At 36.4% G+C, this 27,078-nt stretch overlaps 1 protein-coding gene and 1 pseudogene across 13 annotated transcripts in view; both read left to right on the top strand.

Annotated features, from left to right (window-relative positions):
* Fchsd2 (FCH and double SH3 domains 2) overlaps positions 1-27,078 on the top strand; it is a 311,736-nt gene that overhangs the window by 242,099 nt on the left and 42,559 nt on the right. For all 12 annotated transcript variants that reach the window (XM_087211911.1, XM_087211917.1, XM_087211912.1 and 9 more), the window contains 2 exons: positions 4,059-4,175; positions 12,740-12,844. In XM_087211911.1, the coding sequence (XP_087068037.1) occupies positions 4,059-4,175; positions 12,740-12,844 (222 nt within the window). The remainder of the gene's footprint in view (positions 1-4,058; positions 4,176-12,739; positions 12,845-27,078) is intronic.
* LOC147828035 (prefoldin subunit 4 pseudogene) lies at positions 12,851-26,842 on the top strand (annotated as a pseudogene). Its single transcript, XR_015451474.1, has one exon. The product of XR_015451474.1 is annotated as a prefoldin subunit 4 pseudogene (transcript).

Genomic DNA, 27,078 nt, shown 5'->3' with positions numbered 1-27,078 from the left:
AGGCATTTAGCTTAGTGGTTCTGCCACCTGCCTCACAAGTGCAAGGTCCCGAGTTCAATCCCCAGTACAAAAAAAAAAAAAGAACCTAGGAATTGGGCTGGTGGTATAGCTCAATAATAGAGTGCTTACCTAGCAGCTTACCTAGCATGTGTAAAGCCCTGGATTCAATCCTCAGCACTGGTTGGGAATGGAGGAAAAAAAATTGCCTAGGAGTTATCTGGATTTTTAAAAAATGAGCAGTAATGACAAATTTTTTGGTTTCAAGTAATTTTCAGCTGAGTCTTTAACAAATACAGTTATTAGATACTTAGTATATGTAGCTACCATACCAGAATGTTTAAAATATGACCTTGTCCTTTGTACTCATACATAACTTTTAAATTTCAATATCCAGTTCTTCATTTATAGCAAGTATACACAGACCTGAAGTTTTATATATACCTTGTGTTTTCTAATCCTGCTAAATTCAAGTACAAGTTCTAGGAGCTCCTAGAGATTTCTTAGTATTTTCTCTGTAGATGATCATTTCATCTACATATAAAGATTTTGCTTCTGCCATGCCAATCCTATCCTAGTTGTGTCATTTTATTGCCAGACTATTTTGGTGGGGACTAGGTTTCAAAGTTTAATGGACAGATAAAGAATAAGCATATCTGCCCTTGTTCCCCACCTTAAGGAGAAAGCATTGTATCTTCTCCATTTATATAAGGCATTCTTGCTGGAAGTATGGAGTACATGTCTTTAATCTGTTGAGAAGTTTCTGTTCTACTTCTAGTCTCCTGATAGCTTTTACCATGAACAGCTGTAGAATTTAGTCCAATCCTTTTTCTCCAACTAGTGACAGGATCATATGACTTTTTCCTTTCCTCTGTTAAAATGATGACTTGCAGGTGGATCTTCCAATGCTGAACCGACACTGCCATCCCTATAACAAAACCACTTTCTACATACTGCCAGATCTGACTTCCAGTAGTTTGTTTTGTTAAACAAATTTCTATCTATGTTCATACATTTTTCTTCTATTATCTTTATCCAGTTTTAGGATTAGCACAATGTTGAGTTCCTAAAATGAGGGGAGAAGTGTTCCTTCTTTTTTCTGCTTTAATTGTTTGATATAATTTATCAGTTAAAATGTATATGAGCCTGCTGTTGTCATATAGGTAGATTTTCAAGCTAGGAATATACTTTCTTTAATAGGTGCTATTCAAATTTTATATTTCCTCCAGAGTTAGTTTCATTAATTTGTCTTCCAAGTTACTTCTTAGAAGTTGTCAAATTTATTTCAAAAAAGATTTTTGTAATATGCTTTCTGTATCCTTTTAAATTCTGTAAAATCTGTGGTAATGTCTCCTAGATCTTGATATTGTAATTTAAAAAATGTATAACTGATATTGTGTAACAGGAAGAAAAGGTCTAAAAGAGCAGGGGAATTGGGAGGGGTAGGGGAAGGGAAAAAAGGGAAAGGAAAAAATATGAGAAGAGGAAAAAAATGGAAACAAGGTCTTTGCAAATAGGGAAGGATGGAGGGGTTGAAGGGAGGGCAAGGGAAGGGGAAAAAAAATAAGAACCAAGAGACTCATGTAATGGTACAAGATCCCAATGATGAATGTAACTGTATTTTATACCTAAAATGTACCAATAAAATTAATGGGGGAAAAAAATAAAATAAAATAAAATATGACTTTGTGGTAGCCCAAAAACCCTTAGAAGATCGGTGGCATTTTCACCAATTTTCAGATGTAGCTAAGACTCATATTAATAAACATCATGAAGCTTATAAATGGCATACAACGGATTCAATACTAAATCTTTCAGGCTCAAAAACGTATTTTTGGACTTCAAGTACACCTTTCTACTTTTAAACATCAGAGTCTTCTGGCTATTTATTTCATTTGCATGTGCCTGGGTTTCATATTTTAATGTCCCTGACTTCTGAGGACAGATATAAATTTGAATGCGGAGATCCATTTGCAAAGCAGAATACAATAATAAAGTTGTTTCTCAGATTCCTGATAGTCCAAAGAATGAAATAAAATATAAAATGTAGATATAAAATTTGGTTAGATATGAAGTTTGATTATTTTTCATTTGTTATTGTATGATCTAACTTTAGCCAAAATATCTACATAGAGCAAATAATTTTCTGCCCTGCCTTATCACAGTCCCCCCAAAATATTAAAAATTTTAATCTAGTGTGTCAATTTTTACTTCTTCTGTCAAATTCGAGCTATGAGAATCCTACAGATTATTTTTTTTAATGTTTTCATTGTAACATTTTGCATTTTATATAAGAAATCCTCTGAAAAATTTAGTATTTTCTTCTATAGTTTTTTGTTTTGTTTTGTTTTGTTTTGTTTTTTGGGGTACCGGGGATTGAACTCGGGACCTTGCGCTTGCAAGACAGGCGCCGGAACCACTGAGCTAAATCCCCGGCCCTTTCCATAGTTATTTTAATAAAGTTTATTTTTCATAGGTTCTTAAGAGTTTATAAAGGATTAAAAATAGTTTCGTGGTTAATAGCTCTGGTTCAGGCTTGTTTAGTGAAAGTTGTAACTCATAATGTCTGGAAAACACTGGAAAAAATGACTTACCTCTCTGCGTCCTGGTTTCCTTTTCTGTAAAATGTGTATGTGAGAGGGGAAAAGGGGAGTGGAAGGGAATGAAAAAAGAATTAAGATGTGTTATGTACATGTACCAGCTCTCCACAAGGAATATAATCATTATGTACCACAAATATATACCAATAAATTTTTTTAAAAGAAGTTTGACCTACCTCATAAACTTTTTATAAAAGTTATGTGGGTTTCTGATTAATGACCTAAAACTGGTCAAATCTGACATTTTGAAATCCAAAGCTGCATGTGATCAGTTTTCTGCATTTCATTGATTAGTTGACTTTTATGTTTTAAAGCATCATCTTTTTTTGTTCAAGACATAAAATAAGCTTCAATTGCATCCTTACATGGATAATGAAGAAGGTCCTTTCCTGGAAACATTTTTTAAAATGATGTCATTAATCTTTTGTTTAACCAAGAACTACCCTTCATTTTTAAGGAAGTGATAGAATTTCAGATTGGAGCTTCCTTCTCAAGAAGTGGTATAAGAACATAACTGATTTAAACATACAACCTTGAACAAAAATAGTTTATACAAATTGTTGCGAAAAATGCATTCTGCCACCTGCCTTGCCAAGTGCAAGGTCCCAAGTTCAATCCCTGGTACCCCCTCCCAAAAAAAATGCATGTGGAGTCTAAAAATGTTATATGAAGCACTTTCTAGAGTTTCTTGTATAGTAGAGTTGAATTATTACATTGTTTATTTAGATTTTGAAGTTCTGTATGAAACAGCATTGTAAAATTTCAGAATTACTAGTGAGTTTTTGTGATCTTTGATCTAGTACCTTTATGTATCATATGAAGACATTAAAGCCCAGGAAAAGTGCAAAAGCTAGTTTGAGTTATGATAGAAAGTTAGTGATGGACCTCTCACTAAATTAAATCCAGTATCTTGATTCAGGGGGTCAGAATTGTGCTGCTGTTAATGTTTTGTTCTTCTCACTTCTATTTAAAGAGTCTTTCTTTAGTCTCATTGAAACTCTTAAGTTGTTCCCATTTATCTGTACAATGATTTTAGTATCATATAAAGTTGACATGAATACTGTTTCTTTTTAGCTTTCTTCACAATTAAAAAAAAATCAGTCCATAGTATTAGAGATGAAGCTCTCATGTTTGGCAATATAAGGCAAAAAACCTGGGGTCATTTATGGTTTCATCTTCTTAGCCTTCTGCTGACTTTCTGTGACATGAGACATTGCTTCCCACAGTAGTTAGGCATACCTCCTATTTTGTTTTTTGTTATTTTGTTTTGCTTTTTTCGGTACCTGAAATCAAACTCAGGACCTTGTGCTTGCCAGATAGGTGCGGCACCACTGAGCAACATCCCTGGCCCCATACCTCCTGTTTTGAATGCTGATTAAGTGAAGGCCCTCTGGTCCAACTACTTAGTAGTAGTAGTTGCAATAAAGATGACAATACTCTTCTCTCTGTTTTCTGTTGTAGAGTCGACAATTAGAATCAGAAACTGGTACCACAGAAGAGCACAGTCTAAATAAAGAGGCTCGGAAATGGGCCACACGTGTGGCACGTGAGCACAAAAATATTGTTCATCAACAACGGGTAAGTGTAGTAGAGTACTAGCTAATTCAGCTTAAGTCAAATATCAAATCAGTTTAAGGTGTTGAATTTTATTCATGACTAAAATGACCTGTATGTGTTTTTTTTTTCTTTCTGTACTTTCTCAACACTCAACAGTAGGGTCTAAGCTAATGGTAGTGAACCTATGGCATGTGTGCCATAGCAGGCTGTTTGTACCATTGAAAGCTCTAAAAGGTTCACCATCACTGAAAGCTGTCTACTTGTCTCAAATTCCACTGCTTCTAGCAGCAACACATTAATTTATCAGTTTTCAGTACAACTGCGTAAGAAAGGCTGATAACAGTGTGCTGTAGTCTGTTAGGTGGAGAAGAGGCATACATATGTTGAATTAAAGTAGGCTTTTAGGGGCCAGGGATTTAGCTCAGTGGCACTGTGCCTGCCTTGCAAATGCAAGGTCCTTAGTTCAATTCCCAGTACCAAAAAAAATAAAGTAGGCTTTTATCACACAAGACACCTTTTTTGAAGACACAGTTCTGGATTTCATGAAAATGTATTTTCAAAACTAATCTCTTAAGCACAAGGAAATTCTTTTAAGTATGTATATGGTTACATTTTTTTCGGGGTTTTTGGGGTTTTTTTGCTTTCAAGGCAGGTGCAGCACCACTGAGCTAAATCCCTAGCCCTCAGTTTCACTTTTTATATCTATATCCTCTATCTTTGCCTTCACATCCAACTTTTTAAAAGAATTATCCTAGCCTGGGGACGTAGCTCAGTCATAAGCACTTGACTAGCATGCATGAATTGTCTATACTTATCAACTGTTTATCCTCACCTCTCACTTATTTTTCAGCCCATTACCTTCCTCTTTAGACTAAACTTATTTAAGTGGACACTTTGATTTCTCATTTTTCTTCACTGGTCAGTAGTTTGTCACAATTAACAACTCTAATCATTTTAAAGCATTCTCTTCTCTAGATACCCATGACTCAGTGTTGTTCTGATTTTCTTTCTGCCTCTCTGGCCATTCCTAGATTCTTTCATGGGTTTCTCCTCCATTTTGCAATTAAATATTTAAATTCCTTAGAGTTCTGTACTAGGGGATTTTTTTTCTTACTCATTGCTCTCACTGTGGGCGGTCTCAACCACTTCCATGGTTTTACTTACTGCCAAATTATAAATTAATATTTCTAACAATGGGCCTTGCTATCATGTGTCCATATACTGTATCCTCTTTCCTGCTTTGACATCTTATTTTACTATCTTGCAAACATTTCAAATTCCATGTTCCATTTATCTAATGCAGTATAAAAAAAATACTTCAAACTTAACACCATAAAAAAGTGCTTTTTTGGTTTGGTTTGGTTTTGGTTTTTTGAGATAGGCTCTCACTGTGTAGTTCAGGCTGGCCTTGAGCTCACTGTGTAGCCTAAGCTTACCTCAAACATGTAGCAATTCTCCTGCCTTAGCCTCCCAAGTTCTGGGATTACAGGTGTGTGCCACCAAGCCTGGCTCAAAAAAGTGCATATTTAAATATCATCTCTCACTATTCTGGGTATTTGTGTAGTCTTAGCTTGGCAGTTCTCACTTAGGGTCTCTCACATGGTGTCAATCATGGTGGCTTGTGCTGGTGTCGTCTCACAGGGTTCACCACTGAAATACCTGGTGCTTGAGCTGAGAAGATTTAAATAGTTTGGAATTGGAACAGGTGGGGCTTCTCATACATCTCTGTCACTCTGTTCTCTCCCAATGGTCTGTCTAACATCGCACCCCGGGTTGGCTATATGCCTTACATGGTAGCATAGAGCCCCAAAGGTATGAGTCCCAAGAGTGAAAAAGTAGAACTAGAATTAGCCTTCTGATTTGACCTCAGAAACATGGTGATACTTTTGTCCTATTTTATTAATTCAAGCATTCACAAAGGCCTGTCAACAGTTTAGTGAGAGAGAACACACTACTTTTGAAGAAAAATAGCAAAGTTCTAGAAGAATATGTAGAATGTGAAATACTATAATAGCTGATTTTTTTAAAAAAAAATACTGTCTGCCACAGTCTTCTTTTCAAACATAGTTGTTCACATCTCGCATGCAGAGTACACTCATGTCTTCACCAAAAACCCCCCAAAGCCTGGCTTTTGCTAAGAGCTCAGTAAACTAAAGGCAGATAAGACACCAAAAATAGGGCCGGGGATACAGCTCAGTGGTTCTGCCGCCTGCCTTGCAAGCGCAAGGACCCGAGTTCGATCCCCGGTACCAAAAAAAAAAAAAAGACACCAAAAATACAACACCAAAGCACATCATAATGTTTGTTTTAAAAGAAATTGACCCAGCACTAAGGAGGCTGAGACAGGAGGATCACTAGGAATTTGATTCAAAGCCCCCTGAACTACATAGCAAGACCCTGTCTCAAAAAAACCCAAAAAACTGATGGTCTGTACTGAAAACATCTAAGATCAGGAACAAATAGTGCTCATTTTCATCATATCTGATTATGATAGTAGTCCTGGAAGTCCTAGCCAGAGGAGTTAGGCAAGCAAAAGGTGTAAAAGGCATTTAAATTGGAAAAGAAGAAGCAAAATTATGTCTGTCCACAGATGATATAGCATATAGAAAACTCTTAAGGGGCCGGGAATTTAGCTCAGGCACCTCACCTGCCTTGCAAGTCCAAGGACCTGAGTTTGATTACCAGTACCAGCAAAAAAATAAAAATAAAATAAAATAAAGAAAACTCTAAAGTTTCCTCCAAAACAAACAAAACTGTTAAAGCTAGTAAACATATATAGCAGAATTACAGGATAAAAAAATCAACACACCAAAATAAGTTGCATTTCTATAACCAATAATAAACAGTCCAAAAAGGAAATTAATTCCCAATTCCATGACCCCAATACCATGACAACAGGAAAACTAAGAAAAAACTCCAGTTACAATAGCACCGAAAAGAACATACTTAGAAATATACTTAACCAAGAAGGTGGAAAATTTAGACACTAAGAACTACAAAATGATGATGAAAAAAAAGAGGCCCTAAGTAAATGGAAAGCTTTCTCATGTTCATGGAATGGAAACTATTGGTAGGGTGACAGTGCCACCCTGAATGATCTACAGATTCAGTAATTCCCTACCAAAATCCCAATCAGAAGACATCCAGTGTTCATAGAATGGAATATATTATTAAATGACAATACCACCCAAAATGATTTTCAAATTTAATGCAATCATTGTCAAAATCCCAACAGTTACTTTCCAGAAGCAGAAAAGGCTATCCTTTTAATATAGTATCTGAAGGGACCCCGAATAACCAAAGTAGTCTTAAAAAAGAACAAGGTTGGAAGAATCCTACTTTCTCTTTAAAAGCTTATAAAACTGTAGTTTCAAATAGTATGGTACAGTAAGTCCCCAACTGAATGAACATTCGAGTTGCAAACTTTGACAGGTGTACAGTATAAGACTCACTTTGTTGGATTACAAATGAATCCAACTTACAAACGTTCTCCCAGAGTGGAACTCATTCATAAGTTGGGGACTTACTGCACTGGCACTGTTCTATACATGTACAGAACAGTGTAGACCCATACAGATTCTATACACATACTGACTAATTTTTCTTTTATTTATTTAATTAATTAATTTTTTTTTTGGTACTGGGGATTGAACTCAGGTCCTTGCACTTGCACAGCAGGCGGCGAAACCACTGAGCTAAATCCCTAGCCCCATGCTAATTTTTGAATCTCACTATTTTTAAAATACCAGTTATCTCCATATATTCACTGCAGTCCAGGTAAAACACCCAGCAGGGTGTTTTGTAGAACCTGACAAGTTGATTCTCAAAGATATATGGAAGTACAAGTAATCTAAACTAGACTAACAATTTTGAAGAAGGTTTAAGCTAGAGGTCTTACCCTGGTTTCAAGAGAAAGTAGCAATCAAGATATTTTATTTTGTTTTAGTTTGGGTTTTTTGAGACAAGATATTGCTATGCAGTTCAGGCTGTTGCACCAACACAGTCAAAATCAAGGTGTCTATCATCCTGGCCTCTGGGGGAGAATTTGCTCAAAAGCTTATTCAGGCTGTTGTCAGAATCCAGTTCCTTGTACTTGTAGGACTGAGCTACCTATCTGTTCCTGGCTATTAGCTGGGGTAACTTTAGCTTCTAAAAGCTATTCTCACTTATTCTTGCTCATACCTATGAGAGCCAGCAATAGTGCATTGTTGAACCCTTCTCTTGCTTAGAATCCCTGACTTCCTTCCTTCCCATCTCTTAGAACTAGACAAAGTTGTCTGCTTGTAAGGCATCATGTAATTAGAATGGGCTCATTCAGACAAAGATGAATGAGCACCTCAGTATCTTAAGTCTCATAACTAATACTTCATCAAATTCTCTCACATATATCTGCAGCTCCAGAGATTAGGGTGTGGACATCTTTGGAGCTATTCTACTTACTACCATGATAAAACAAGAAAATTATACCCATCATCACCACTGCTTTTCAGTATTTTAGAGGATTGACTAGTCAGTATATTAGGGAAAGAAAAATACATAAGAGATTTAAATATTAGGAAAAGACACATCTGTTGCCATTTATAGATAATATTATGTTGTATCCCCAACTAAGAGACCCCACTGTCAATAAGAGTTCAGTAAAGTGAATAGATACAGAACTCTATTTTTTAATTTTTAATTTTTATTAATTAGCAATAATAAATTGCAAATTCAGTTGAAAAAATTATTAACCACACCACAATAAAATACTGATGAATGAATGAGGGAAATCTCATGACCTATAAGAAGAAAGACTTTTTTTTAGCCAAAGAATATAGTAGTGACATGATTACGGAGATGCAAAAATGTTATAGTAAGTTTATTTGTAATTTCAGTGAAACTTAAAATATATTTTTTAAGTAGTTTGACAGTCTGATTCTAAAATATTTCTGAAATTTTTTTAAAGTATACAAGAACAACAGTGACTTGCCTTTTGGCCAGAATCACCATCTTCCAGTAATTTGCCAAAATGATGAGCACAAAGGGAAAGAGGAGAGGAACCCAGTGTATGTTCTCTAGGCCTTTTAGAAAACATGGCATTGTTCCTTGGCCACATATATGGGAATCTATAAAAAGAGTGATACTGTAGACATCAAGAGAATGGGTACTATTCAGAAAAGAATGCCACACAAATGTTACCATGACAAAACTGAAAGAGTCTACAGTGTTACCCAGCATGCTGTTGACATTGTTGTAAACAAGCAAGTTAAGGGCAAGGTATTTGCCAAGAGAATTAATTTATGTATTGAGCATATTAAATACTCAAAGTTGAGATAGCTTCCTGAAATGCATCAAGGAAAATGATCAGAAAAAGAAGAAAACTGAAGAGAAAGGTACCTGGGTTCAACTGAAGTGCTAGCTTGCCCCACTCAGAGAAGCAAGCTTTGTGAGACCCAATAGGAAGGAGCCAGAGTTGCTGGAACCTGTTCCCTATAAATTCATGGCCTAAACTGGGGATATAGCTCTGCTCTTCAGCACCTCATTAGCAACTAAGTGTTCTAGGCCCTGCTTAAAAATAAAAAACTATCCCGAATTACAAGGATGGTTTTCTTAATTGAACAAGTATGTGATGCTTTTACCTCAGAGCAATATGTAGAGCAGATTTTCATTGTACCTAGTTAGTTGTGTCAGGTCTTTATACTTCAGGTTTTTTTCTTGCTGAAAGATGTGAGGTATTGTGCACAAGTGTATACCCAAATGGCCAGATATTTATGAAATATTTATATTGGCTTGAAGACCCTCTAAATCACCATGGGGAAAAGATGTATCAAAATAAATGGAAGTGGGCCAGACATGTAGCTCAGCAGCACAGTGCCTGCCTGTCAAGCACAAGGCCCTGAGTTCGATTTCCGGTACGAAAAAAATAAAATAAAATAAATGGAAGTCAGTGTATGGCATTTCAGTTAAATTGTGTAAAGTCTTCTATTGTGAGTTATGTTATAGTTCTGAATCGCTTTGACCATTCATGAAACACTTGGAAAACAATACTGTAAAAGCATTTGTCTTTGTTTACTGTAATAAAATCCTACGGACCCTGGTAATATGTAAACACTTAAAAACAGAACAACAGTGACTTATAAGCCTTACCACAAACTGAATTATGCAACAGTAACCATAGAAATCAAATGGTGGTATGGCATAGAAGTTAGCAAACCTACAAAGAAAATGATCTGGGTATGATAATTTAGTATAAAGACCTTGTTAAAATACTAATTGAAACCAGCCAACTGTGAAAGGCTATTTAATGATGAGCTGCACATTAGAGACTACCAAGGAATTATTGTTAGGTCTGATAATGGTATTGTGGTTGTGTAAAAATTTCACATATTTAGAAACTTACATAAAAGCATATAGGAATGAAGTTAATATCTGGAATTTGCTTTAAAATGTGGTATCTAATAAAAAGGATAAATGTGGTATCTAATAAAAAAATAAGATGGATAAAGCCCATGTGGAAAAATCTTGGCATATTTTAAATCACAGAGATTGATATTTGGGAATTTGTTGTACGATTTGAGTACATTTGAAATTTCTCATGATAACAAACATGTTGGGGTGGGGGTGTGTCTCAGTGGTAAAATGCATACGTTGCAAGTGTGAAGTCCTGGGTTCAATCCCTACCGTTTAAAAAAGCCATTTCAAATCTTTGGGGATATTATTGAGTAAATGATGTTAGAAGAATTGTGTTTGTGTTTAGAAAAAAATACATAAAATTAGATTTCTCTCTTCAACTATATAGAAAAAATTTCAGAACAATTAACAAGCTAAGTACTAAACATTATTAAAAGCTGAAAATGTTTTTGTTATATTACAGATGACTTCTTAAATATGACACAAAGCTAGGAACTATAAAGGAAAAGATCCATAAATATGACCATATAAAAACTAAAAAGTTTACCAGGGTGGGATGGCACACACCTGTAGTCCCAGCTACAAAAGAGCCTGAGGAAGGGGGATCATGATTTAGAGGCCAGCTTGCACAACTTAATCAGAAACTATCTCAGAGTTTAAAAACTAGAAAGGTCTGAGGCTATAGCTCAGTTATAGGTCTGGATTCAATCCTCAGTACCACCCCAAAAAGAAAAATATATATATATAAAGAATATTAAAAGAGGGGATAGGGTGGGAGGAAGTATTTGTAAATTACATAAAAAGGATTATTATCAACAAGGAAATATGTTTAATAAAAAAACAAAAAAGTAGAAAAATTGATGAGGATATAAACTGCCCATTCATAGGAGTAGAAATTGAGATGGCCAGCAACACATGAAATGATGTTCTCTGTTAATCAGAAGCATAGTAATTAAAGCAATAATAACATTTTTAAGTATCATAAGATATTATATTGACATAATTTTAATGATTGGCAATATCCAGTATGGGTAAAATATAGAATGCAACCTTTTAGGGATAATTCGGCAATGTCTTTTAAAGTTAAAATATACAACTTCCACTTTTATGTTTTTATCTTAAATATTTTGAATACACTAAGAATCGTTGATGAGGTTCTTTGTACAGAGCTATAACATTGAGAAGTTTGAAAATTCAAATAGAAGGGCCGGGGATTTAGCTCAGTGGCACTGCACCTGCCTCGCAACTGCAAGGTCTTGAGTTTGATCCCTGGTACCAAAAAAAAAAAAAAAACTAAGAAGAAAATTCAAATAGAAATAGAGGAAGAGTAAATAAAATATGGTACAGATAAACTCTTGGATCTATTGATTAATTAAAGAGAATGACATCAGCTGTGTCATACAAACATGAAAAAGGTTTTTAAAATTTTCTGTTTGTGTTTCTGTATGTTCATAAATACATAAAAATGATTTGGAAAAACACATAAATTGAAGGGATGGTGTTACCTTGGGGTGGAGAGCACATGATGGATTGTGCAATATAATGGAGACATTGTCATTTTTTTCATTGGTTGTTCTACAACAACATTCTATATTCATGTAATTTTTAAAAATTTAAAGTGTGCATGTCCAGCATATCCACACTATATACCCTACCAACCCATTAGTCACTTAGTGACCATCTTGGTTGACAGATTGATTGCTTCGGTATCATAGTGTTTGTGTTCAAGTAACACTTTGTTTTCCTTAATAACGACCCCAAAGTACAAGAGTAGTGATGCAAAGGGCACAAGGTCATAAAACATGTAAGGAGGGTTAATTCTGGTACTGTGTGGCAATACTGCAAGGCATGTAGGAAAACACAGTAAATAATAAGGTACTGTCAGTGACTAAAGGCATCCAGTGGGTATCTAGGAATATGGCCTCTGAGGATAAGAGGGGGACTACTACACAATTATGTAACTTGTTATCGTTGGAGGAAGCTGGATGAAGGAACTCTACTAGTTTTGCAACTTCCTGTAAATCTATAATTTTTTTTAATTTTTTAATTAAATGAATAAAAGAAACAAAGGTTAAAAAAGGGATCATGGCTTTAATCACTGAGGCCTTTAGAATGATCTAAATATTCTAGTTACCTAAGGAATGAAGATGAGAAAAAGAAAACAGTCATTATTATTTTCCCACTTTCTTTGGTAGGTTCTAAATGATCTGGAGTGTCATGGAGTTGCTGTACCTGAACAAAGCCGAGCAGAGCTGGAACAGAAAATAGAGGAAGCTAGAGAAAATATTCGTAAAGCAGAGGTAAGGTGGCAGCTATTTGTGACATTTTGCTTGGTTCCAATCACAGTATCATAGCTGTAATGTGCACCTTTAAAATTGAGTTTCTACTCACCTAAATTGAAGATGATTCAACATCTTCATCTGTGTCCACAGTAGTAGCTACTGAATACTTGCTTTGTAGAAAGTATATATGTATACAACAAAAAGACTCTGAAACTACTGTGAAGAGTTTATAATCAAGAAACAGTAAAGGAATTAAGTCATATGAAGACATTAATTTTAAGTTTTCATAAAATAGCAATTAAATTTACTGAATACATATTCAATAAATTTAATATATATATCCATATATATCTCCTAAGAAGTCTCTTCAATATGAGTGGTTCTCTGGATCCAGGGACACAAATTGGACCTTTGAAAATAGGGGAGATTTGGTTAAGAAAAGGGTACAGCCAGGTATGGTAGCACATGCTTATAATCCCACCATTCTTAGAGGGTCAAGCAGGAGGATCACAAGTTCAAGCCCAGCCTGGACAACTTAGTGAGTTAGCGAGACCCTGTCTCAAAAACTTAAAAAGGTCTGAGGATGTAGCTCATTGGAAAGCCCCTGGGTTCAGTCCCCAGTACCACAAAAATAAAGGAGAAGGGCATTTTAATAGGGAATTTTAATCTTTTTTTAGAGTCATGGGACTCTGAACATTGTATATACCCTGTAAATCTTCTCCCACAACAAAGAAACATTTTCAATACAATGTACACAGTTATTTGTATGCCTAAGGCTAATACTTCCTGCCTTATATGGAAAGAGGTTGAAAAGAGAAGCACACAAGAAGGAAAGCAAAGGAGGAAGACACAGAATATAGTTTGGGAGGTGGATATGGTTAGAGGTAGAAGATTTTTGTAAAGAAATGTGGTAAAAATAAGTAAACTAATAGTGGTTAGGGATAGTTTATAGAAGACCTCTGCACACATGTGAGCATTTTTCTTCTTGGCTCCGAAACAGTGAAGGGACATGGAAATAGTCATAAAAACGGACTAACACTATCCATCCCTCAAGAGATGTTGTTCCTCTTTGGAAAGCATAAAGAATGTCAAAGATAACACTGTAAATCACAAGTGTCGAGGAGTGTCTGTGCAAGTACACTAAGGGAACTGGGGGACACAGGGAGCACCTGGAAGGGGTTGTCAAAGCAGGTAACACAGAGCAGAGAAAAGATTGAAAGATGGATATTGGCTAATGAATGGTATTTGATCAGTCAGAGCAAATGGAGTAGCATAGACTTATGCCATGCAACCTGAAGAGACAGAACTTGAAACAGAAGATCAAGGTAGGAAAGAAGCAAGTTTGATTTGGGTATTGGGAAATACTTTCAAATTCTTCAGAATAAGCACCCCTGGGACATAATGCAGCACTATGCATGCTGAAGACAGCGGGCAAGAACCTGTCAGGGACTCTGTATAAGGAATTTTTGCATTGGTGACAGTCAGTCTACACTAGTCATTTCGAAACACTCTTTCAGGACTCTAGAGGTTTTGAAAAAGTGCTTCAGGAGTGTCGGGTGAGGAGAGACAGCAGGCAAGCACAGGGAATATGTATTAACATGTTTTCAGCAAAGCTTTGTAGAAGTGACCTGAATCAGTACAGACTTGCCGTCTTCCCTAACCCCAACTCCACTTTGTTCCTGGCATAATCTGAGCCACTTTCTCCATAGTGAGGAGAGTAGGGTGTCCCCTGAACAGCCATTTTCCTCTGGATTCAGTCATGGCTGAACCACTACCCTGGGGTATTGGCCAAGTACTATTGGCAGGCTTTTACCTAGTTTCAGAAACATTGGCTTGTGGTAGAAGAGGTTTTCTTGGGGGATTTTTTTCTCCCCACTCTGGATAAAGCCAGTGTCACAGCCTTAGCAGAACAAGAGTGATTATTCTAAGACTATATTTTAGATCCAAAGACACAAATACTGTAGGTTGTAAATGAATAGATAGAAGATATTCTATGCAAATAAGGACCAGAGGTGGGGGTGGTAAATAAACCAGTCACAGAGCACAGAGGAGGCTTCCAGATCGATGTGCTGCAGCTCCCAGGACAGAGGAGGCTTCCGGGTCAACATGCCACAGCTCCCAGTGCAGAGTAGGAGGCTTCTGGGCCAACCTACCACCACTCCCAGCACAGAGGAGGTGAGCCGCATGGGTGCCAGCAGCAGCCCCCCCACCCCGACCCCCCCTTGAAATGAAAAGACAGGTAAACAAACCTCAGAACCACACTTCCAGATCACCTACAGCAACCCCAAAGGGAAACAAGATGGAACACTCTAATACTCAACCATCTGGACTCCCTGAACTAGGAATGAAAGAGGATCTGGAAAAAATGAAATCAGAAATAATTTCTCACATAACAGCAGCAATTGTGCCCATAGTGCAAGACATGGTTAATAAATCTAGAGAAGACACAGATAAAAAAATAGAGGAGCTGAGGAACATGATGGAATCCCAACATAGGAAACAAATGGAATCCATAAAACAGATGCAAACAGATTTCCAGGAGATTAAAAACTCCATTGAAAGTCTGTGCAGCAGGATGAGCCAATGTGAGAACAAAACTTCACATATAGAAGATAAGATTGCAATTAGTGACCAGGAAAAGAAAAATTGCTTTAAAATTATAAGGGACCACAAGAAATCAATCCAGCAGCTGCTAGATGATGCAAAGAAGAATAACATAAGACTGATTGGAGTTAATGAAGAAACAGGAGACAGTGCAGAAGACATAAATAAAACTGTTCACAGAAGTTATGGCAGAAAACTTTCCAAGCAGGGGAAAGAATTTGACATACAGATAAGTGAGACATATAGGACTCCAACTAGCCTTGATAAAAAAAAAAATCTACACGTAGGCATATAATTGTTAAGATTCGAGAAACCCAGCAGAAGAACAAAGTTCTACAAGCAGTGAGAGAAAAGAAACAAATCACCTACAAAGGAAAGCCCATCAGAATCACAGCAGACTTCTCATTGCAAACTCTCAAGGCAAGAAGAGCTTGGAGTGAAGTATTGCCTAAAGGAAAACAGTCCCCAACCCAGATTGATGTACCCTGCAAAACTATCTTTCAAAATGGATAGAGAAATAACATATTTTCATGACAAAGAGCACCTTAGGAAATTCAAGAATACCAAACCAGCACTCCAAAAAATTTTAGACAAAATCCTAGGAAAAGACAATGAGGATCACAGCCCAAGGAAGCCCAGCAGAATGAATCCACCGGGCACGACAAGAAATTAAAAGCAAAGGGGGAGAATCCAACAAAAATGTCATGACACTGATAAGTCAGTACGTATCAGTTATACCCATCAATGTTAATGGTCTCAACTCACCAATCAAAAGAAATAGACTGGCAGAGTGGGTCAGGAAGTAAGATCCAACAACATGCTGCATATAAGAAACACACTTAATTCAGAAAGAAACTCATAGACTGAAACTTAAAGGGTGGAAGATAATACTCCATGCAACAGGAACCCAAAAAAAAGCAGGAGTAGGTATCCTCTTTGCAGATCAAGTGGATTTCAAACCAACACTGATTAAGAGAGACAAAGAAGGACACCACATCCTTGTAAAGGGAACAATTCGAGAGGAAGAGATGACAATCATAAATATCTATGCAGCAAACACTAGAGTGCCCAACTATATAAAACAAACACTAATGGACATGAAAAATCCTATATGCACTAATACAGTAGTAGTGGGGGATGTCAATACCCCACTCTCACAAATAGATCAACTAGACAAAAATGAAGCAACAAAATACTAGAACTCAAATTCTTGAACAAATGAACTTAACAGATGTTTACAGAGTGTTCCACCCCACAAAATCAGAATACATATTCTTTTCAGCTGCATAAGGGTCATTCTCCAAAATACACCACAAACTCGCTCATAGAACATATTTAGGTAAGTGCAAAGGAATTGAAGTTATCCCCTGTATATTATCAGACCATAATGCGATGAAATTGGAGATGAATAGCAAAAGAAACCACAAAAATTTCATACACACATGGAAATTGAACAACACACTTCTGAATAACCAATGGGTCACAGAGGAAATTAAAGAAAAAATCAGACAGTTCCTTCAATTAAATGACAAGGACAATACAACATAATGGAATCTATAGGACACAATGAAAGCAGTCTTACGAGGGAAATTCATAGCAGTGAGTACGCATATTAGGAAAACAGAGCAAGCCCAATTAAACAACCTGATGCTGAACCTCAAGCTTCTAGAAAAAGAAAGCTAGGACAAACCCAAAGCTCATAGAAGGGAGGAAATTATAAAAAGGAGAGCAGAAATCAATGCATTGGAGACTTAAAAGAATGATACAAAAAAAATCAATGAAGCCAAGAGTTGGTTCTTTGAAAAAATAAACAAAATTGACAAATCCTTAGCCAACCTTATCAAAAAAGGGAAAGAAATGGCCCAAATCCATGCTCTTAGGAATGAAAAGGATGAAATTACAACGGACCCAGCAAAAATCCAGAGGATCATCAGTACCTACTTCGAGAACCCATACACCAATAAGATGGAAAACACAGAAGAAATGGACAGATTCCTAGATAAGTATGAATTACCAAAGTTGAACAAAGAAGACCTAAAAATTCTAAACAACCCAATATCAATCAAGGAAATTGAAAACATAATTAAAAACTTACCAACTAAGAAAAGCCCAGGTCTTGATGGCTTCACTGCTGAATTCTACAAGACATTTAGAGAAGAACTACTGCCACTACTGTTTAAACTCTTCAATGAAATTGAAAGGGAAGCAATATTCCCAAATTCATTGCTGGAAGCAAGCATCACCTTGATCCCCAAAGCAGAGAAAGACCCAACTGAAAAAGAGAACTATAGGCCAATCTCACTAATGAACATAGATGCAAAAATTGTTAATAAGATACTGGCAAATAGAATGCAGAAGATCATCAAGAAGATCATACACCCTGACCAAGTGGGATTCATCCCAGGAATGCAGGGATGGTTCAACATATGCAAAATTTTCAATGTAATACACTATATCAATAAAGCCAAGGACAAAAACCGTATGATCATCTCAATAGATGCAGAAAAAGCATTTGACAAAATCCAACATGCATTTATGATAAAAACCCTACAAAAAATTGGAATAGATGGTCTCTACCTCAAACTGATAGACGCCATCTATGAAAAACCAACAGCCAATATCATACTAAATGGTCAAAAACTGAAATCCTTCACACTAGAATCAGGAAGAAGACAAGGATGTCAACTATCACCATTCCTGTTCAATAAAGTTTTGGAAACATAAGCCACAGCAATTAGACAAGAGAAAGAAATAAAAGGAATAAAAAATAGGAAATGAAGAAGTCAAATTGTCATTATTTGCAGATGACATGATACTGTATATAGCAGACCCCAAGAACTCCACCAGAAGTCTTCTAAACTTAATAACCAAATTCAGTAAAGAAGCTGGATACAAGGTCAACACACAAAAATCAATAGCTTTCCTCTACATGAACAACAGACTCACTGAGAGAGAAATAGGGTAAACAATTCCTTTCACAATAGCATCCCAAAAACTGAAATACCTAGGGATCAACCTAACAAAAGAAATCAAAGACCTCTTCTCTGAAAACTATAGCACTCTGAAAAGAGAGATTGAAGATGATATCAGGAAATGGAAGGGGCACGGGCGGTGGCCAGGCTGGGGCGCGGGGGCTCCGGAGCGGGGCCGGGGGGCATGAGGCCCCAAGGCCCAGGTTGGGGCCCGACCGAGGCCCCGGACCCTGCGGGCAGCTCCGCGGCGAGGCGCGGCGCCCCAGCGTCTCCGTGGGCCTCCCGCGGGGCCGGGACCCTCGGGCTGGGGCCACCTCTGCGGGAGCAGCCGGGGCACGCAGGCCCAGCATCCCCCGTGCGCCCGACCCTGACCCTGTTGGTCCTCAGTTCCCGCGTCCTCCGTGCGTCCACGGACGGTGAGAAGGGTGAGGGCCCGCGGCCCCCGGCTTCTGATCCTCCCAGGCCCTCTGCGAGGACCCTGTTCCCCTATTTTACAGATGGAGAAAATCGGACATAGTGATTGCTAGTGCTGTAGCAACTCAGCTGGCTGCAGAAGATGTCAATGTTACTTTTGAAGATCAACAAAAGATAAATAAATTTGCGCGGGATACGAGTAGAATCACAGAGCTAAAGGAAGAAATAGAAGTAAAAAAGAAACAACTCCAGAATTTAGAAGATCCTTGTGATGACATCATGCTCGCAGATGATGACAGCTTAATGATACCTTACCAGATTGGTGACATTTTCATTAGCCATTCTCAAGAAGAATCACAAGACATGTTAGAAGAAGCAAAGAAAAATTTGCAAGAAGAAATTGATGTCTTAGAATCCAGAGTAGAATCAATTCAGCAGGTGTTAGCAGATTTGAAAGTTCAGTTACATGCAAAATTTGGCAGCAACATAAACCTTGAAGCTGATGAAAGTTAAACATTTTATAATACCTTTTTAAATTCGTTTAATAAACTTGAATATTGTTTAAAATCATAATTTCCCTTCAAATGACATGGAAAGGAAATCTTTCTGTTTTTAAAGTTTTCATTTATTTAGTGGAAACTTGCCTATTTTCACATCTTGCTTATTTTGTATTTTTAAAAGAAGACAGTATTCATCTATGTATTTTACATAATGATTACATCAATTCTAGGGGCATTATGTCATGTTATTAAAATCAGTTAAGCAAACAAACAAAAAGAAAACGGAAACACATCCCTTGCTCCTGGGGAGGAAGGATCAACATAGTGAAAATGGCCATACTTCCAAAATTGCTATATAGATTCAGTGCAATCCCAATTGAAATCCAGCAGCATACTTCATGGACCCTGAGAAAACAATCCAAAAATTCATTTGGAACAAGAAGAGACCCAAAATAGCAAAACCAATTCTAGGTAACAGAGACATGGCAGGGGGTATCACACCCTCCAACTTGAAGCTATACTACAAAGCTACTGTGATAAAAACAGCATGGTACTGGCAAAGAAACAGACCTGAGGACCAGTGGAACAGATTAGAAGATGCAGAAACAACTCCAGACACACTCAGCCACCTCATCTTTGAAAAAGGAGCCAAACACCCACACTGGAGAAAAGATAGCCTCTTTAATAAATGGTGCTGGAAAAATTGGTTTTCAACTTGCCAAAGGCTAAAACTAGACCTATATCTCTCACCATTCAGTAAACTAAAATCGAAATGGATTAAAGATCTAAATATTGAAACAGAAACACTAAACTGGCTGGAAGAGAGTTTAGGAAGAACTCTTGAAGACATTGGTGTAGGAAAAGATTTTATGAACAAAACCTCAGTTGCCCGTGAACTAGCACAGACAATCAACAAGTGGGATCTCTTCTTATTAAAAAGCTTCTGCACAGCAAGAGAAACCACCAGCAATTTGAAGAGACAACCAACAATGTGGGAAAAAATTTTCACCAGCTGTCCCTCAGACAAAGGTCTACTATCTCGAGTCTATAAAGAACTTTAAAAAATTAGACCTCCCAAATTTAAAGACCCAATCCAAAAATGGGCATCTGAAATGAACAGACATTTCTCACACAAAGAAGTAGAAATAGCAAATAAACACATGAAAAAATGTTCAACATCACTGGTCATTCGAGAGATGCAAATGCAAACAATGCTGAGATTCCGCCTCACCCCAGAAAGAATGGCTGCTATCATGAAATCAACAAATAACAAATGCTGGCGGGGCTTTGGGGAAAGAGGAACCCTGCTCCACTGCTGGTGGGAGTGTAAACCGGTGCAATCACTATGGAAATCAGTATGGAGATACCTCAAAGAACTAGGACTGGAAGTCCCACGTGACCCAGCTATTCCCCTGCTGGTTATCTTCCCCAAAGAATTAAAAGAATCATACCACAGTGATATATGCCTACCCATGTTCATAGCAGCACAGTTTGTAATAGCTAAAACTTGGCAACAGCCCAAATCCCCATCAACTGGAGACTGGATAAAGAAAATGTGGGTTTTTTTACAAAATGGAGTACTACTCAGCCATAAAAAATGAGAAATTAGAGACATTTATTTCTAAATGGATGCGCATTGAGGCAATACTCTTAAGTGAAGTAAATAGGACACATGTGTAAATACCGAATAGTTTCTCTAGTGTGAGAAACTGAAAATGTAAATAAGGACTAAAAGGTATAATAGATAATGTGAAATAGGAAACAAAGGGGCAGAGGGGAAAGGGAAGTGGGAGGGGTAGGGGAAAAGAAAGAAGGGAATGGAATTAATGAGAAAATGAAAAAATGAAAACAAAGTCTTTGTAAATAGGGAGGGATGGAGGGGTTGAATGAAGGGCAGGGGAAGGGGGAAAAAAATAAGAACCAAGAGAGATTATGTAAAGGTGCAAATTTCCAATGATGAATGTCATCATATTGTATACCTAAAATGTACCAATAAAATAAAATTTAAAAATAAATAAATTAAATCAACCAGTCACAAAAAGACAAATACTGTATGATTCCACTTAATGAAGTACAGTAGAGACAGGAAGTAGAATATGATTATCTGGGGTTGGGGAGGAAAAATGAGAAAAATATTGTTTAGTGTATAGAGTTTTTGTTTTGCAAGATAAAAGATTCGAAGATGGATAGTGGTAATGGTTGCACAATAATTTTAATGTATTTCATATCACTGAAGTATACACTTAAAAAGGTTAACATGGGGCTGGGGATTTAGCTCAGTGGTTTCGCCGCCCTGCTGCACAAGCGCAAGGACTGGAGTTCGATCCCCAGTACCAAAAAAAAGAAAAGGTTAACATAGTACATTTTATGTTAAGTGTTCTTTACTTCAATTTCAAAAAAATAAGTGTATAGCATGTCAATAAATCAAGAGTTTTAAATACTATCTTTTTGGAGGCTCTTTATGACCTATGTTGTTCTAGGATCTATATGTTTGAATTATACCTTTTAGCTGGCATGGCTGTAGCCCCAGCACTCAAGAGGCAGGGGCAGGTGGATCTCAAGTTCAAGGCAAGCTTGGACTATATAGCAAGACCCTGTATCAAGAAAACAAGCCAGGCATGTGGTATACACCTGTAATCCCAGCACTCAGGAGGCCAAGGCAGAAGAATCGCTGGGAGTTCAAGTCAGCCTGGACTATTGTCTCAAAAAACTCAAACAAACAAAAAATAAATTATATTCTTTATCTGGATTGCTAAGAGTTTTCTTTTTTCTTTCTTTTTTTTTTTGACAATGAAATGATTAGTACAAAAATAAATGTAGATGTCAAAAGTACCTAAAAGTGTTTTAGTAGCTCCCTTTTGGTGTAAGGTGGGACAAGGAGGAACTATACACTATATGATCCTTGTCCAGAATATTTACTAGATTCTGTTATTTGAATGTACATTTGAAAGCCAAATTATAATGTACATAGTATAAAATAAATTAACAAAAAATACAAATTATTATTTTTATAAACACTTCTATATACCATTTTCACTTACATTGTGATTGCATCGGTTCCTGTTGCACTGTGTCAGCCTTGTCCCTCAGTGACTCAAAAATGGTAAGACCTTTGCCATAATGCTGTAAGAGTGGTCCAGAAATTTTAGTTACATAAATATAAGGCCTCATTGTAAGGATAATTAAACAAGTATGAGCTGACTATAAAAACAATTTCTAATCACATTGTAAAATTTACATTATCTCAGGGCCTGGTATTGTGAGGTTTACTGTACTCTTAGGTTAGCAGGTCTCTTGACTAATCACTATTTAAATTTTTTGTTGTGAGACTTTTCAAATATACAGAAAAGAGAAGAATAAACATTTTCTAACATCAAAATTCAACTCTTATAATTTGCATTATTGGCGTTATGAGTTCATTAGATTGACCCATTATTTCTGTTTCATAAATTGGAAGTTAGATATAAAGGCCAGATTAAATTTAAACAAGAATACTTTGGAATGATACTCTGCTTTCCATCACATCAGCAATTGTAACATCTGGAGAGGATTGTATGCCGTGCCACACTATGCCACTCTATCATGTCCAAGGTTGGACAGCAAGCCACTACTCTGCTGGAACATGCAGCTAGCTCCTAGCAATTGTAAACTCAGTGTCAGTAAAGAACTAAAGAAGCAATTTAAAATAAGACAGTTTAGTTCCTCTTTCTGTTTGCTTCCTTGCCACCACAAATGAGCAGATTCCTCCATCACATGCTCTCACTATAATGTTCTGCCTTGCTACAGGCCCCAAAACAACAGAAATTTCATGGCCAGTTAACCATGGACTGTAACTTCAGAAACTGTGAGACAAGATAAGCCTTTCCTCCTTTTAGTTGATTGTCTCAGAAATTTTGTCACAGCAACAGAAAGCTGACTACCTCACTTCTTATTAGTATGACATCGCTTGAGGAATGAGGAGTTAAAAGACAACAAAACTGTAGTCCACAGAATATCTAACCTTCTCTAAGTCCATTGCTGACTGCAGGAAACTGAAACTGAGGAAAGGGCCACCACAGAAAAAGGGAGATTATTCTACATGCCTGGAGTCTTTCCAGGCACACTAGACTCTGTCTACACATGATATAAAAGTTCCTTCAGCCTTGATCAGTATGAACTGAATATATAAAATGAAGATGAGTGAGAATAGGATAAAATACATCAACTTAATCTGACACATGTTCAGAAAATGGCAGCATTACCATGATCTGAGGGTGGAGTTTTTGGCCCTCTGACATTGAAAGGTCACCCACTGGACACACACGAAACAGAAAAGCCAGTAAGAGCTTGAAATGATGGAAATACAATCACATACTATAAAACACCCAGATTTTCTGTGATAAAGAAACGGGAGAGACAGGAATGAAAAGGAAATGAGAAGTCATAAAAAGCAACAGAGTATTTTTATCAGTAGGTGAATTTAACAGCAGATTAAATATAGCTGAAAAGAGAATTAGTACATCTGAAATACATAAGAAAATAATCCACAATTTAATGTAAAGCCAAAAAGATATAAACTATAGAAGGGGGAAGGGAAGCTGTCTCATGAATGTTTAATTGAAGGCTGACGGTTAGCTTTGAGTTAACTTCACTAGGCTGTAGTACCCAGTTACTCAAATAATAATCTAGATGTTGCTGTAAAGATATGTTGTGGGTGTGATTACATCTATAATCAGTGAACTTAAGTGAAGGAGAATAACTTTAACTGAAGAAATTAACTTTAAGGAAGATTGTCAATAATGTGGGGGGAGATCACATCTAATTAGTTGAAAGGAATTAAAAGCAAAACTAAGATTTCCCTGAGGAAGAAATAAGTTTTCCTCAAGTCTGTAGCAGCAACTCTTGCCTGAGAGTTCTCAGCCTCCTGACTTGCTTTATAAGTTCCAGACTTGCTAGCTAAAAGAAAAAATGACAAAAATTACACAAATGATAAATGGAGTGAAAGTCATCTAAGGTTTTTGTATTATCTGGGTGAAAAGTAAGTTTTAGCGTTGCACTCTGATAAGTCAAGATTTTCTAATTTCTTGGAATCATCACTAAAAGAATATTTTGAAATCACAGACTTCCAAATTAATAACTAAAAGTAAAGAAGTGAGTGGTTAGAAATAAACAATTTTTTTAAAAACAGACAAAAATCAGAAAAGGCAGGAGAAATGAAAAGCCGACAGTACAATTAAACTCAATGTAGACACAAGTGCATTAAATGTAACTTGATTAAAAAAATTCAATTAAAAGATAAAGACCATTAGCTTAGATTAAGAAAAAAAATGCGTGTTGTTTAAAAACGGCATCTAAAGCAGAGGATATAGAAAGGTTTAAAGTAAAAGGATGTAGCAAAATATACCATGCAAACATTAATCTCAAGAAAATTATAAATACCATGTAAAATGCACCCTCATAAAATATTCACTTTACCAGAAGATATAACAATTATAAATCATATTCACCAATAACTGTGAAACAAAATGTGAAGAAATGCACAAAGAAACTATTTTGGAATTATAATAGGGAATTTTTGTAGACCTCTCTTAGTATTTGAAGGCAATAACAGACAAAAATCAATAAAGACACAGCAGACTTAAGGAACAAGACTAACAAACTTGAACCAGTAAGCATATAGAGAAACCAAATTTTAAAACTCCAGAATACACTTTCATGTCAAAAATGTGAAGCAGGTTTAGATATACGGGTTGAGTATCCATAATCCAAAAATCCAAACATTAAAGTGCTCCAAAATCTAAAACTTTTTGAGTACCAGCATGATATCACAAGTGGAAAATTACATTCCATAAAACTTACTTTGTTCACAAAATTATTTAAAATATTGCATAAAGTTATCTTCAGGCTGTATGTATAAATTACACATGAGATATAAATGAATTTCATCTTTAAACTTAGTTCCTATCCCCAAAATGTCTCATTATATATGTGCAAATATTCCAAAATCTAAAAAAATTTGAAAATCCAAAACACTTGTGGTCACAAGCATTTCAGATAAGAAATACTCAACCTGTAACAATATACTAAATCATAAGGGACTTTTCAACATATTTTAAGTAATTGAATTGCAGAATATATTTTGTTATAATGTAATTATATTAGAAATTGATAAGCACAAGGTAATTCTAATAATCTCTAAATATGATTTTATATGATAAATATATGACTAACAAACTATGGATCAAAGAAAAAATCAGAAAGTTAAAAAAACCTTCGAACTAAAATACCATATGTCCAAGCTTGGAAGTCAGAAGAGATAAGATTAGAAGAAAATATATATGCTTAAATGTATGTATTAGAAAAGATGAAAGTCAGAAATTTAATGAGCAAATTTCCAAATCAATAAGTTAGAAAAGGAACAATGAATTAAACACAACAGAAGGAAATAATTAAGGCATAACCATAACTTTTTTTTTTTGGTACCAGGGATTGAACTCAGGTCCTTGTGCTTGCGCAGCAGGGGGCAAAACCACTGAGCTAAATCCCCAGCCCACCATAACTTATTTTAACAGAAAATAAACATACAAATGAAGGGAAAGCTCCATTTATAAATATTTTGAGAGACTGGTAGAGAAGAAAAACATCACAAACGATCAATATCGGGAAACAGGAGGAAATGCTGCAGTTTCTGCAGACATTAAAAATGACAAGGAAAAAACAAATGATATGACAAAATTTAAGAACAGATAAAAATTGCCAAATTATTAGAAACATGTAACTTAGGAAGCTGACTTAAACCTAAAGAGAATTTAAAGCCTTCTGATTAAAAAAAAATGGAAATCTAGATAGCTTCACCAGTTCTGAATTTTTAAGAAAGAAATAGTTCCAATCTTACAAGAAATTTTCCAGAAATAAGAAAAAGAGGATACATTTCTCAGATAATTTTGAGGTCAAGATAACCTTGGTCCAAAACTCAACAAGAAATTAAAATGATTAAAATGAATAATTGATCATTTGAAATAGGAAGAAAAGGTCCAAAGGGATAGGGGAAGTGGGAGGGGAAGGGGAAAGGAAAGAAGGGAAAGGAAAAATTATAAGAAAAGGAAAAAATGGAAACAAAGTCTTTGTAAATAGGAAAGGGTGGAGGGCATGAATGGAGGACAGAGAATGGGGAAAAAAAATAAGAACCAAGATACATCACGAACAGGTACAAGTACCCAATGATAAATATAAATGTATTGTATACCTAAAATGTACCAATAAAAGAATTTAAGGGAAAAAAAAGACAGTTTATTTGAAGGTGGGCAAAGAGGGAAAAGAGAGAGAGTGCAAGTGAGTGAGTGAGTAGACATGGCGAATAGCTACTCTGGCCAAGAAGGGAGTATTCAGAAGTGAATAACTTGTGGATCTCTTTGTCTACAGCTCCTTTTACTGAAATCTTTGTCCCATATAGGCTCTTGGAATCAGATTGGCTCCCTGGCTTGTCTTTCATCCTAACCTTGGATTTCTTCCTCGCCATGTGACCTTTCCCTGTCCTTTGGTGGAGGGTAAGATATGGGTGGGGAGCCTTATGGACAGGTAGCTTAGGCTAAAGGATTAAGTAGAGGAGAAGTTTGCAATTCCTGTGTTAATCATGCTGCCTAGGAACTTCCTGGTCTTGAGTTTTGTTTTTTATTTTTTTGAGACAGAGTCTCACTATGTAGTTCAGGCTGACCTTGAACTCACTATGTAGCTAAGGCTGGCCTCGGACTTGCAGTGATCCTCCTGCCTCAGCCTCCTGAGT

This window comes from Heterocephalus glaber, unplaced genomic scaffold (assembly GCF_053883595.1).
Source record: "Heterocephalus glaber isolate CG9 unplaced genomic scaffold, H.glaber_assembly_v1.0 deba00001428, whole genome shotgun sequence".
Taxonomy (NCBI): domain Eukaryota; kingdom Metazoa; phylum Chordata; class Mammalia; order Rodentia; family Bathyergidae; genus Heterocephalus; species Heterocephalus glaber.
Note: the sequence above shows the minus strand (reverse complement) of the source record. Positions and strands in the feature narration are given on the sequence as shown.